Raw genomic sequence first — 13,412 nt, 5'->3', positions numbered from 1 at the left:
ATTCTAAAGTAGAATGGAATGTACCTTCTGTTATTTCGTGAAATGTTCATAGAAAGATTTCGATTATGTCAAATCATTAGACAGTGCAAGGTACACTTTGTTACTCAGATTTTAGAAATTTCTCAAATGTTTGTAATTTACTGTTAAAGTGAATGATTATTTGCTAGCAAGTCTTTATTAATGTAATTTAAAAGGAAGCAATTTAATTTTGTCTGTAATTAGTTAATTTCTGCAATACTTATATTGTTCATGGGCTGCAATACTGGCAGAGCTTGAAAAATATAAATTTTGAGTTCTGTTCCCAGCATTTAAAATCTTCATGTCTGTGGCAGCAGCAATGGCACATATTTTAACTGTCACACCAGCAATTGGCCGTAATGTTTGTGTTGCATTCCTCGATTTACGTATATTGGTTGCAGTAATGGTGCAACTGAGTTTGCATCATGTGCTTGGCAGGAGCGTTGCATGTTCTGTTGATCAAATAGTGACTTTGCTTGAGATGGCCATTGAAATCAGGCCTCATCTATATTCCATTTCAATATGCCTGTTGAATTAGAATGGCAAAGAAACAAGGCAACCCTTTGAGACTTTTGAAAATAGGGTATGGCAACTTTAGTGATGTAAAGGATCTCTCAGATCAGTCAAATTTTTATTGTAAATACCAACTAATGATGACACTGTACACTTCAATTACATTTCTGTACTGAAATTAGAAAAACAGTCACTGGATTCTTCTTTTTTTTTTTTTTTAATGTGTCATCTTTACACACAGGAATAGGTTTTCAGTCATTACCAGGAAGCTTTAATTAGTTTTAAAACTGTCAGTATGAAAACCTCCAGTGCTAGACAAAATTTGAAGTCATTGTAGAAAGTAACATTGATAAAAGCTTACAGCAAACGTCTTGTGACATCTAAGAAGAAATTAGATCATCTCAAGTTTAATTGCAACCAATGCAGTACCAATTTTTTCCCCCCTAATGGCAGATTGTGAACAGTTACAATTTTGTAACAGAGTCCGTTAATCTATACTAAGGCCAGATGCGGTGGTCTCTTTATTATGGAGGCATCTAATAGGTGGGCCACTATTGCCTAATAGGTGGGCCACTATTATAGACAGTTACAACCATGCATTCTCCGAGATTCAAACCCTGGCCCTTCGGTATCACAGTCAGGCTCCCCTAACCACTATACCATCTGGGTGGTGTACCAAATTATTATTTAGTATTTTACAGTAATCTAAAATTTGAATTGTAATAGGTTCTATTTTGAAATTTATGTAAATATAGGCTATTTCTGGGAAACTTCCCTTTTTAAATCTTTTTCATTATTATGAGCTATGAACTTTCAGTATAGTTCAGTGTAATTTTTTTAATGGCAATAATAATACAGTTTGATATTTTGATATATTTGTTATTAAATAATGGTAATTTTATTACATTTTGGAATTGGTAGCAGAACTCTGACTAGGCCTTTTAATAAAGCTTACTTCTTTAATACATCAAAAGTGGATTATAAATTCTTGCATGTAAAAGCAAGGAAAATGCTTATCTTGGAACCTCACTTTTTGATTTGTGCCAATATTTCAGCCCATGAACAATATACATGAACAAATGTTGAAGACGTATATTTCTGTGTATATTAACAAAACGGTTTTCAATAAGAATATTTTTATTTAATATTTATGAGCATAATCTACAGAGGATCTAAATGCTTCAAAAGTTATTTCTGCATTACTGAATATTGCTATTAATTTCAGCTTGACTAAATGTGCATTACCAAGCATTTGAATTATTTTTCTGTCTTCAGTACTTTGTAGATTTCAAATTAAACATCAATGACACGGATGGCTCAACTGAAGAATACAGACAGCATTTTTTATCATATTTAGGCGTTGCTTCTCAAGTACCAAATGTGATCTGCAATGCTCTCAATATCTTTGTTCAGTTTGGGTAAGTATTTAGTTTTATAAACATGTTTAATCATGTAATATTTGTCCTTTTCTTAACCGCTTGCCTGATTATCCCGAGTTATCTTGGGTTTGTATGTATTGCAATTAATTATTATTCCATGAAAACTCGGGCGAAGTAGAATTTGTTAGTACGATTTGTTTTATCACGGTTTTAGAGGAAATGAAAGGAAATATTTAGCTTTGATTGGCAGTTTTCCAAATTTTTTTGGTTGCACAGTTCTTTGGGAGGGACTGGTCATGTGTTTCCCTATTATATAGTATACGTCGGCTTGTGGATTAGTAATGTATAAAGAAGGATACATGTGTTGAAAAAAAAAAATAATGACGATGATTTTTCAGATAGTGATTATGAAGAGGTGGAAAAAAAAAATCAAATCCGAGACAGTGTACTCTGTGCTCTCGTCAAAGAGATTCCAGCAGTAAGTCAGTAAGAAAAGGGACCAGATACCAGTTGAGAATGTTAGGTATCACTTTGTGTTGTCCCTTGTTTAAAAAACTGTCATACAAAGACTAATATGTAACTTTTTTTCGTGTGCTTGAGATAACTCGGGATAGTAAACTAATATTAGAACTAAATGCTTTTACACCTTCAAAAAATTAAAAATTCAACTTTAAAACCTATATATTTTGATTTGTTTTGTTTCTTTCTGTTTAATAAGAATGAAAGAAGTGATATTTTTTTTTTTTTTTTTCTTCAATTTTTTTCAAAAAAATTGTAAGGGAAGCGGTTAAATGTTTGTTTCAGAAAATTATAAATGTATAAGTGAAAGCTTAAGATTTAGATGTGTGTGCATGTAAAAAGACATGCAAGTGCTGAATTCCTGATTATTAAATAGTATAATGATATTCAAATATAAGTAACAATCATTTACTGACTGTATGTTTTTTGTAGATATCTATGTTATTTCCATATTCATTGTTGTGATGAATGTGAGTATTACTTGTGCAATGTGAACTAGTTATTGGGAAAGAAAACAGTTTAGTCTTTTAATGCAATTACACATGTTAAAGGAAAGAGAGGAATGTTTTTCCCCTTTCAATCAGAAGAGCATTCATCCATATCACATGTAAATTTTAGATATAAATTTGCCAATTTTTTTCCAATCTTGCTAACAAAGTTTCATATTGCATCTGGTATTTGTTTTTTCTATTAGTATAATTCAAGTCTTTTTTGGGTGCATTCACTTAGCTACTTGTTTTTATACAAAATGTATAATAGGATATTAGATAAAAAAATGTGTAATTTTTGTTGCTTAGTGTTCATGTTGGCCTGTTAAAATACTGAATAAATATTATTTTCTCTCTGATATGAAAAGTAGATGCTTCTGTGATGGCATAAAGCAAAGATGTAATTACCATTTATATACAGAGTGTATCAAAAAGAATAATCCGGTTTGAAAAAGTCTTAACTAATCAGTTTTTTAATTAAGACACAATAACATGCCGAACAAATACTAATTCAGAAGTCAAACAACAAAAATCAGCGTTATATTTTCAAATTTTTCACAGGACTAGTTTCGATGGTTTTACCGAACCACCATCCTCAGCTGCAAAACGCAAATGAACAAGATAGGAAATAATGATTAGATAAGAAAACCTGGTCATTTGCTTATTCTTGTCCAGGCTTTCTTATCTTATCTAATCATTATTTCCTATCTTGTTCATTTGTGGTTTTGTAGCTGAATCGAAACTAGTCCTGTGAAAATTTTGAAAATATAATGCTGATTTTTGTTATTTGACTTCTGAATGAATAATCAGATTTTGATCGAATAATGTGTAGGTAGAAAGAATGAAATCTCAAATTTCATGCAGTTGGTCACAGGTAGTGCTAATGCTCTTCCTTCAGCTGCTACTTCAGTGTCTGTCCAGATGACAGCTGCACAACAGAAATCATTTTGTGTCCTACACTTCGTAAAGTAAGAGTTTGTCCACAACTGTTCAACCTAGTGTTCATTAAAAATATCCTGGTATTCAACAACCTACTGCTCGGAGCATTTGGCAATAGTATAAACAATTCCAAAACACCAGTTGTCTGTGTGAAAGGAAATCACCTGGCTGTCCCCACATGTCAGACGAAAATGTATAGAACATCTAACAGAATTTTCCATGTAGTCAACAGTCAACAGAAATTGAGCATCTTTGATTTAAAAAAAAAAAAAAAAAACTTTGATTAGTCATGGAATAAAAAAAAAAAGTCTTAAGTTTGTGTGTTCAGTATTTTTCGTAATATGTGCATTTCAAAATGGGTGATTCTTTTTTAAACACACTGTATAAGGGAAATGTCTTTCAGCATTTCTAGGCTTTTTTGTTTTCTTCCCATTCTTTCCTTTTTTTCCTTGTCTTTTTTTTCTTTCTTTTCCCCCCTTCTTTTGAGGGGGGGATACTTTTCAAATAGTTGGTGCCCATCTGACACGTCTTTATATTTTGTCTACTGATAAACAATTAAGAAAATGCACTGTGTATTAAAAGGGAGAGCAAGTGTAATAAAGAATTTAATAGCAATTTGAATTGAAGTTGATTTAAAATATGTCTGGGCAAATGTAAAAATAAAAGTGTAAGGATTTATTGCAAATGATAAATGTAATGGAAGTTTTGATATTAAAATAGTTTAAGTGGCTGCTAAAACATTTCTAAAATCCATTTGCAGATATGAAAAATAAAGGCAGATGAATAGTAGACAGCATTTTAATGTGTGTGCTTATAGAACAATCTTAAAACTTAGGTCAGATAGATGTATTTCATATTTGGAAAAACTCAGGAGATCTTTTTGAGATTTAAATATGTCGCTGCAAAAGTTGTAGAATATTCTAGATGCTATTAGACTGTTTCTTATCATTTTCTACGTTTCCTCGAACCATTCGATACTTTGAGTATATGCATTCAGTTCGAGGTCAACAAAGCTATATGTGCGATTCAGTTTGAAATATTGAAATCATTTATTTCCTTCATTTTATATGCCTGCCTATGGTGTGAGAATATTAGTAATCTTTTGACTGCTGTATATTTAATTATTGGAGTATGCACTGTGATCCTTTGCTAGTTTAAAAAAACTTTGCATTCATCCATTGCCAATGAAGTGCTGTGTTAAAATCCTATTTATATTCTGCTTTCTTTAAGAAAAATACTTTATCAACTACTATAGTTAATTGTGGATTTCCTCTTTTCATTATTTAACTTTTCTTTCATTGTATTATATAGATATCTCATCACATATTTCTCGCTTTGATAAATGCCAGATTTCCATAATTAAGCTTCAACAGTCGTTAATAGAATACAGTTAAATTCAAAATATTTAAAATAGTGCCACAATGTTGTAAATACGATAAACCACTTTCCTTAAGAAGCTGAAATGAAGCTTTAATCAACTAAAACTGCACATAAAACAATTGTTACATTCTAAGAACAATAGTAAAACTAACAATGGCTGTTGCCATTCAATGTAATATAATTTTAGTACTGCCAACAATATTAAATATTATACCACATTCACCCTCCATAAGATTATTAATAAGTTACATAGTCTGCCAGATAATAAGGCTGACATCTCTGCCTTTTCAGACGCAAGGATTCATTCTCATGCAAATTATATGAAGTCTTTTCAAAATCCTCACGTCTGCTAAAGCATGGTAAATCACTGCCTTGGTGGGGATCCTCTTCTGTCGATTTTCTTACAGTTTTCAATACAGGTTCAATACAGGTGGCCATATCTTCATTCTGTTGAGCAAAAGAATCTGAAAGTTGTTGGTTTTCATCCAATCCGATACCATGGGCATGTATAGGAGTGTCTCCTCTGGGTGCTAAATATTGTATTGAAATATTGGTTTCACAACCATCTGGAAGTTTAACGCAAGCATCATCTGGGTTAGCCTCAATGAGCTCCACTTCCTGCACAACAGGCTCATATTTATTAGCTCGTGTATGGTTCTTCATTAATACTGTTCCGGGTTGTGTTAACCACGTAGGTAAAGAATGTTCACTGATGAACATATGTTCATGTGGTGTGGCATTTGTTGCTGTGCATATGAGTGACCGGATTGAATGCAAAACAGGTTGCAGAACACCTTCCCAACTTTCTTTGATTTTTGTGCCAGCTGGATGGTTTTTTGTATAATTCCATTATACCTCTCTACTTGGCCATTTCCTTGAGGACTATATGCAGTTGTGCGACTTGTTGCTATACCAAGTGAAGTCAAGAAGCATTTATTTCACGAGACATAAATGAAGATCCTCTATCAGAATGTATGTAGGCTGGCATCTCCAAAATTAAGAAAATATTTTGCAGGTGAACAATAACAGTAGCTTATGACATATCAGGACAAGGTATTGCAAAAGGGAATCTTGAAAATTCGTCCACAATAGTAAGAAGGAAGCAATAGGCAAAGGACCTTTTGAAATCTATAGTTAGCCTTTTAAAAGGTGTAGTTTCTTTAAGTGTTCTTCAGATCTATAGAAGCGAGGTTTTACTTGACTGCAGCATACACATGAATTAACAGTTCTTCTAGTGAAAAAGGCAAATTTTTAGATCTTATTCAGTGATACATTCAAGTTATTCCGGGATGACAAAATCATGTAGTACCTTTAGATTTATTTGTAGCTTTATAGCTGCATTTATTCTTGATAAAGTATCTGCAGTTTCATTTTTATTTCCAGGGCAATATATAAGATCAAATTTGAAACAAGCAAGTTCTAACTGCCAACACATAATTTTTTATTTTTTATTTTACTGGAATGCTGTTGATCAAACATATGCCACGGATCTTTGATCAGTAAAAACTTCGAAGTGCCGTCCAATTAGATAGTGTCTCTAGTTTCGTAAAGATTCCACAATAGCATATGCTTCTTTTCAATAAAAGAGCGTTTTCATTTTGAAGAGTTTAGTGTTCTAGCAAAGAAAGCTATAGGATGACCAGGTTGACTCAGGGTTGCTCCTATTGCAAATTCAGAAGTGTCAGTTTCAACTTTGAATGGTATATTATCCTCAATTGCAGCTAAAGAAGTTTTGGCAATATCTCTCTTCTTATCTCGCTTCTTAGCTGCAGCCATAAATCTCTCCAAGTTATCATTGTATTATTATGTTCAGCTTCATTCTTGCCACATATAGTTACATCGTCAAGCTAGGGAAAGGTTCCTGGTAAATTTTCATTTGAAATTATTTCATCAATTGTTCTTTGGAAAGAAGCAACTCCATTTGTTACACCAAATGGAACACTTAGAAATTGATATAGTTTATCATCGGCTTCAAATGCTGTATAGTGTTTCTCTGATTCTTTGATAGGAACCTGATGATAAGCACATCGGAGATCAGTTTTACTAAATATTTTATATTTTGATACTTGTGAAATCAACTCTTCAATTTTGGGAAATGTGTAAGCATCAAGCATAGTAGGTGTGTTTATAGTCTGCAAATAATCTTTAACCATTCTGAGTCTATGATGTTCTCCTTCCACGACAAAAGCTTGTGCATGCCAAGGAGAATTACTTGGTTCAATTACACTTAAGTAAATTACATACTTCTGTAGCTATGAATGTTTTATCTTCTTCGGTTTGGCATCTTGACTTTGTAACAATAGGTCTACAATCTGGTGCTAAATTAGAGAACAATGACACAGGGGCTACAAGAGCAGTTGCTAATGAACAAATTCTAAGAGGTGGTCTTTCACCTTTAAATTCTATCTTAACAGAAGAATGATCTTTTAATAAATCATTCCTGACAAGAAAGTCTGCACTGAGGTTTTTCATAATTAATACCTCTACATTAGTGTGTGCATGGGCTTGCAATTTGATATTAACTAAAGAACAGCATGTAACATCTGAGCTTAGAGAAGAGTTGGCCATGGTTATTGTACCAAAATATGGTTTTATGTGAATTCAACATCTTTTTACAAATCAGTGATTTATAAAACTTGGTGAACTACTGGTATCAATTAGGGCATTCAACTGAACTCGGTTTACTAGGACTTTAGTTATTGGCCTTTCAAGACAGTGAGGAAGCATTGAAGCTGATGCTAGTGTATAAACTGCCACTGTGGATTTAGTAGTACTGCGTACAAGTTTGGATTTGCATATCTTTTGTTAATGGGCCTTTTTACCACATCTTTAACATACTGCATCCCTAGCCAGGCAAACACTTCGTAAATGAAGATCTCTTCCACAAAAGAAACATTTTCTAGATCGAATAGTAGCAACTACTGACAATTGTTCACGATAGTCATTTTTGTTCTCGCACTGTTCAACAGCAGTTACCAGTGCTGAGGTAGATATTAAATATGAGGCAGAATGATGTTTAGCAAGTTCTAATGCTCTAGCTTTGATCATAAGCTTTTTCTAATGAAATACAGCCATTTTCTAATAACCGTTCTCGAATGCGTGGATTCTTTAAACCTTGGATGAATGCATCTCTAATATACTCATTTTTATATTCTTCTGCAGTAACAGACTTAAATTCACAATCCTTCCTGAACTGTCTTAATATTTGTAAATATTCATTTACAGACTCACCGTTTGTTGAAATGTAGATGCTAAACAGTGCCAAGCAAATATTTCATTTATTTTAGTAATGTACAATAAATTTAGAACATTAATTGCATTATCATACGATTGTGAATCAATGTATTGATAAACACTTGGAGATACAAAGTTACATAACAGCTGTAGTTTTCTTTCTTCAGTTGCCTCCTTGTCTTGTATAAGAAAATTTGAAAAAGTTCTTTTCCAATGTTTCCATTTAGATTCTGCTCCAACATATGCAGGGTCAACATTAAAGCTTTCTGGTTTCAAAAGGGTTTCATTTTGCAAAAAATAAAGTGTAAATTAGTTTTAGTTGATTAAATGGTTGTAAATATGATAAACCACTTTCCTTATGAAACTTTAATCAACTAAAACTCTACATAAAACAATTGTTACATTGTAAGAACAATATTTAAACTAACAATGTCTGTTGCTTTTAAGTGTAATATAATTTTACTGCTGCCAACAATACTAAATATTATACCACACACAAGAAAACTATTTCTTTAATCATGATAAAAAATAGTCTTTTTGTCACATTAGGAAATGGACAGAATATCGCTTGGTGACAGAAAGTTAGATGATGTCGTATGTAGTAATATTTGTTTTATTTGATGACATATTGTTAATTGGTTGAAAAAGTACATTCTTCTATGATCTACCAAATAACATAAAATCCGAAGTAACTGTTTGCATATAGTGAAAGCACACTTTATAAGGTATAATAAAATACACAATCTGCTAGGGAGCTTTTGTGATTTATATACGGCAAATGCACAGAAAGTTGACAGGTAGTAGTAATATTAATTGGTGATGATGTGTTAGTAGGGTGAGTTATTTGAAATTAGTGTTGTGTTAAGTACAAACTGAAGTGTGGGAGAGAAAGAAGAAGAGGTTCATCTGCTAAACATCTCATTATTAAGGGAAAGCAGGTCACAAGCGTCTACGATTTCTATTGGTTACTTATCTTGATAATGAAGTCAAGATTAGTCATCTGCTATGAATGATGTGAAAGTTATAAATATGAAAGTATGCTTAGTTCTTAACTGATGAATTTTCCATTACACAATTCTTTTCTGAACAACTCTGAACATCACGAAAACTACTGTAATCCTATGTGTGTGTTTCAGTAAGAAGTAAGTGTCTTCAGTAAGTGTGTGTTTTCCATGACTTCAAAAAGAATGCTAAATGCTGATTTTGCTTTTCATTTTTAAAAGTGAAATTCCTTGGATTCCTATGGTTACCGAAAGAAAGTATTAACTTGTAGTTGTTATAAAAGTTAAATGCTGTAAAATGAACTTTCACAAGCAAGAAAGAAAATGTGTAACTCTTCAAATGAGAGCATTTTAAGGGGAAAATTTGGATTATTTGCCAATAAAAACTAGGTTTACTAATATAAAAATAGGTTCCTTTGTATTCTAAGCATGATTGTTCGGGTAGTTAAGGAGAAATAGCAACCTTAAAATCATAATACAGTGTGCCTCAGAAGTCTGAAATCTTGGGCAGTTCCATGCAACTTATTTCGAGATCCCCATTTAATTATCAGGTAATGCTGGTTGGATCAATCTGCAGACAAGCATGTTTACTTGTGAATATTAGGAGCCACAGATCAACTGTGTAGTTAGGGCAAACAGTGGCTTTTTTAAGCACTTCCACAAGTAAAAATCATATGGTGTTAGATCTAGGTTTAATGTGTTGTAGTCTGAACCATCATTGGAAAATATGTAAATGATGGAATTGAGCACGATTCAAGACTTTTAGCATATCCTTTATTTAATTGTATTATTAATAATAAATAGAGAGACGAGAAACTGCAGGTTTTTGCATTCATACATAAGGTTGAACTTTTCTTTCTAACTCGACATTATACTATCAATCTTGACTGCTCTCTTTCAGGTAGAATAATTTAATTGAAATAAAATATTCTAAAATTATAGCTTGCACTTTGTTTTGACTATCTTCAATTATGCACATAATGTAATACAGTCAAAAGTCGTTAATTCGGACGCCCATAATCCAGACCTCAAAGCTAAAAACTTTCTGCGCGTGCGCCGCATTGACACATGTGCATAGGCATTTACGCGTGCGTGTAAGACCTTTACGACTGCTTGTGTGCAAGTGCAGAATACGTTTTTGCGTGCACGTTTTATGTATAACCGACGGTATAAGCTAATTATCTATTTTAGTTAATGTTGATGATTGCGTTGTTCCTTAATCTTCGAATTGGATCCGGCTTATTATTTTTTGCAGACTGTAAGAGCAATTTTATAAAAATAAACTTGAACTTTCGGTTATGTCAAATAGAATTTCCGATGCTGGAGCTCCCAAAGGATCTACAAAATGAAAGTATGTTTCAATGTCCATCAAACAAAAAGTGGAATTGCTGCAAAAAATGGATAAAGACATGAAGAAGGTGACAGAGAGGTTCGTGAAAACGAAAAAATTTCAGTTGACAAGTTAGTCGGTGTTCTCGACACAGTAATTACAGGACTTGAACAGCGAAACTTTGTAACTGAACAAGAAATTATGTCTGTTTATAGAATTAAAGAGAAAGTATTATCACATAAAACGAAGCAACTTAAACAACTTGCATTGAAAGAAATGTTTAATAAAGTAAACAAATAAATATTAAGCTTTTTTTTTGTAAGTTTTGATACCCTTTAGATCATAATTATTCTTTATTGCATAAATTACAATTTCATATTTTTAATTTTAGAATTTCTGCATGCCATCTTACGAGATTTAAACTGATGATCTATAATCCGGAAAAATCGATAATCCGGAATCGCCGAAGTCCCGACGAGTCCGGATTAACGACTTTTGACTGTATTTAACTTCTGTTGAACTTCATTATCTGGAATTTTATAGAAAGTGGGGGAGGATAAATGAGAATCTTCTTATCACAAACTCTTTAAATTGCTGATAAAGTTTAGAGAAGCAATGCGTAAAAATGGAACACTGTAGAATAAATAAAACACACAATTAAAGTATGAAACATTATTTATGTTTAAATTTAAGCTTTTAAACTAAAAATAAAAAAATTATCAAGGTTTTAAACACAGTTGCTTTGTCAAATGCAACTCTGAACAATACACAACTGCAACGTACCTTGACGAATATCAACTAATGAGTATGGCACCTTTTAGTCTTTTTGGGATTAGGCAACTTCCTGTAAAGCAGTAATCAAGGCATTTACAGTTAACTTCCTGTTAACAGGGTTGTGGATTTACTAAGCCTTATTTAGGAAAAGTTAAATTTGCTTATTGCAGAATGATGGAAAAATTACTAGCACAGAGCAACAGGAAAAAGCAAAATTTCCACAGGAAACAGGAATTTTGGGGGGGGGGAAATGAAGAGGAAAATGCCAGTGATAGTGGATGATATCACACAATTTATCCACAACAGTACATAATTTAATTGTAGGTACATAACCATTGGTAACTCATCTGTTAAAAAAATAAAATGTTAAATCATAAACTAAGTGTACAGCCAATCATCTTCTGTTTCCCCTTGGTTCCTATCGAAATATAAAAGTAATATAAACAAAAACATTATTCTTCCTGTTTTTAAGTATGTTCTTGTTTTGAATGCTGATTTAATTTGCATTAACATTGAATTTATTCTCCAAAGTACACTGTTTAAAAATACAGGTAAATTTTTACTGGTGCTTTTCTGTTAGTTTATAACATGGGTTATATCTCTCTTTTGTATTTTTTTAAACTGTGATCTGATTAACTACGAATATTTGTTAACTGTTTATGTTGTCTCTGATGATGCACTGCCTAATCAGTAATCTGTTGTAATTCAGGTATACTGTCAGTGGGTAGTGAAATAATGCACAATAAATTAATAGCTTCTTCTGTCCTCAGGACATCCTTTTTTTTTTAAATCATTGTTTATCATTGCTTTGTATTGTTATCTGATAGGGATTTTATACCTGCCAAACATTAATGATTTCTTAGTCCCTATATGTTGCTATTGAAGTAACCACTTCTAAGAAACCTTTGAAATTTCATTTCTCTTGAATTTTTTTGTACTTCTGAAGCTATGATTCCCTCTTTGAACTTCAACATTTTCGTGGCTTGATTTTCTTTATTACATTCTTTGAAACCTTGTTTTAAGAAACAGTTTTGTATTGTTTCCTGTAAGACACTTTTCCAAATAAAGTAAGTCATATGCTGTGCATTCAGGACATTGACTGTGAGAAAGGATTTGCCTTCATTACTAATATTTAAAAATCCCCTATCTATTGCTTCTGTCAAACTTTCGGACTCCATCTGATACCTTGATCAAGAGATTGTAACTGTGATGCCATCTTAGCAAGCAAAAATTTTGCTGTGACTTTTTTTGAACTCTGAAGATTTGAGCTAACATTATATTTATTAGAGAAAAGAGAATTGTCCATAGTGGCCATAGTGTTTTTTTCTCTCAACTCCTTCCAGCCAGTTGACAAAAAAAATCTGTAGTAAGTTTTTTATTGTTTTCTTTATGTATCTTTGGAAATAATTTTACCTAAAAATCTGAGTTTTATAACTTGTTCAGCCGTAATAGGTGAAAAATTTTGATCAATGCTCTGGTTTGTTGCAAACAGCACTTATACACACAGGGTGGCCACGCTACCTGGAAAACGGGGAGAACCTGAAAAAGTCAGGGAATTCGAAAATTGACCAAAATATTCAGGGAAAAGTCAGGGAATTTAAGTATTTTTGTCAAAATCTGGAAAAGTCAAGGAAGTTCATACAATGATCCCGCCAAAAAAAGCGATTTTTGCGCCGACGTCGGAAGAGGTAACTTTTTTGGCGAATTATGTATCACGTGAGTGTCATTCGGGTAGCTGGCATAGAGCCAATTTTCGCAGCTCCAATTTGATTGTCTTTTAGAAAGGCAAAGCAACTTTCCCGTAACTTTTGGTTTCCAGTATTCTTGAGAATCGCAT

General features: G+C 32.6%; 1 protein-coding gene across 3 annotated transcripts in view; it reads left to right on the top strand.

Annotated features, from left to right (window-relative positions):
* Ent2 (Equilibrative nucleoside transporter 2) overlaps positions 1 to 13,412 on the top strand; it is a 269,678-nt gene that overhangs the window by 180,250 nt on the left and 76,016 nt on the right. For all 3 annotated transcript variants that reach the window (XM_085808590.1, XM_085808591.1, XM_035351070.2), the window contains one exon: positions 1,807 to 1,949. In XM_085808590.1, the coding sequence (XP_085664716.1) occupies positions 1,807 to 1,949 (143 nt within the window). The remainder of the gene's footprint in view (positions 1 to 1,806; positions 1,950 to 13,412) is intronic.

Source organism: Stegodyphus dumicola, chromosome X1 (genome assembly GCF_044657685.1).
Source record: "Stegodyphus dumicola isolate Sdum_Otavi_A_Nest chromosome X1, ASM4465768v1".
NCBI lineage: Eukaryota > Metazoa > Arthropoda > Arachnida > Araneae > Eresidae > Stegodyphus > Stegodyphus dumicola.
Note: the sequence above shows the minus strand (reverse complement) of the source record. Positions and strands in the feature narration are given on the sequence as shown.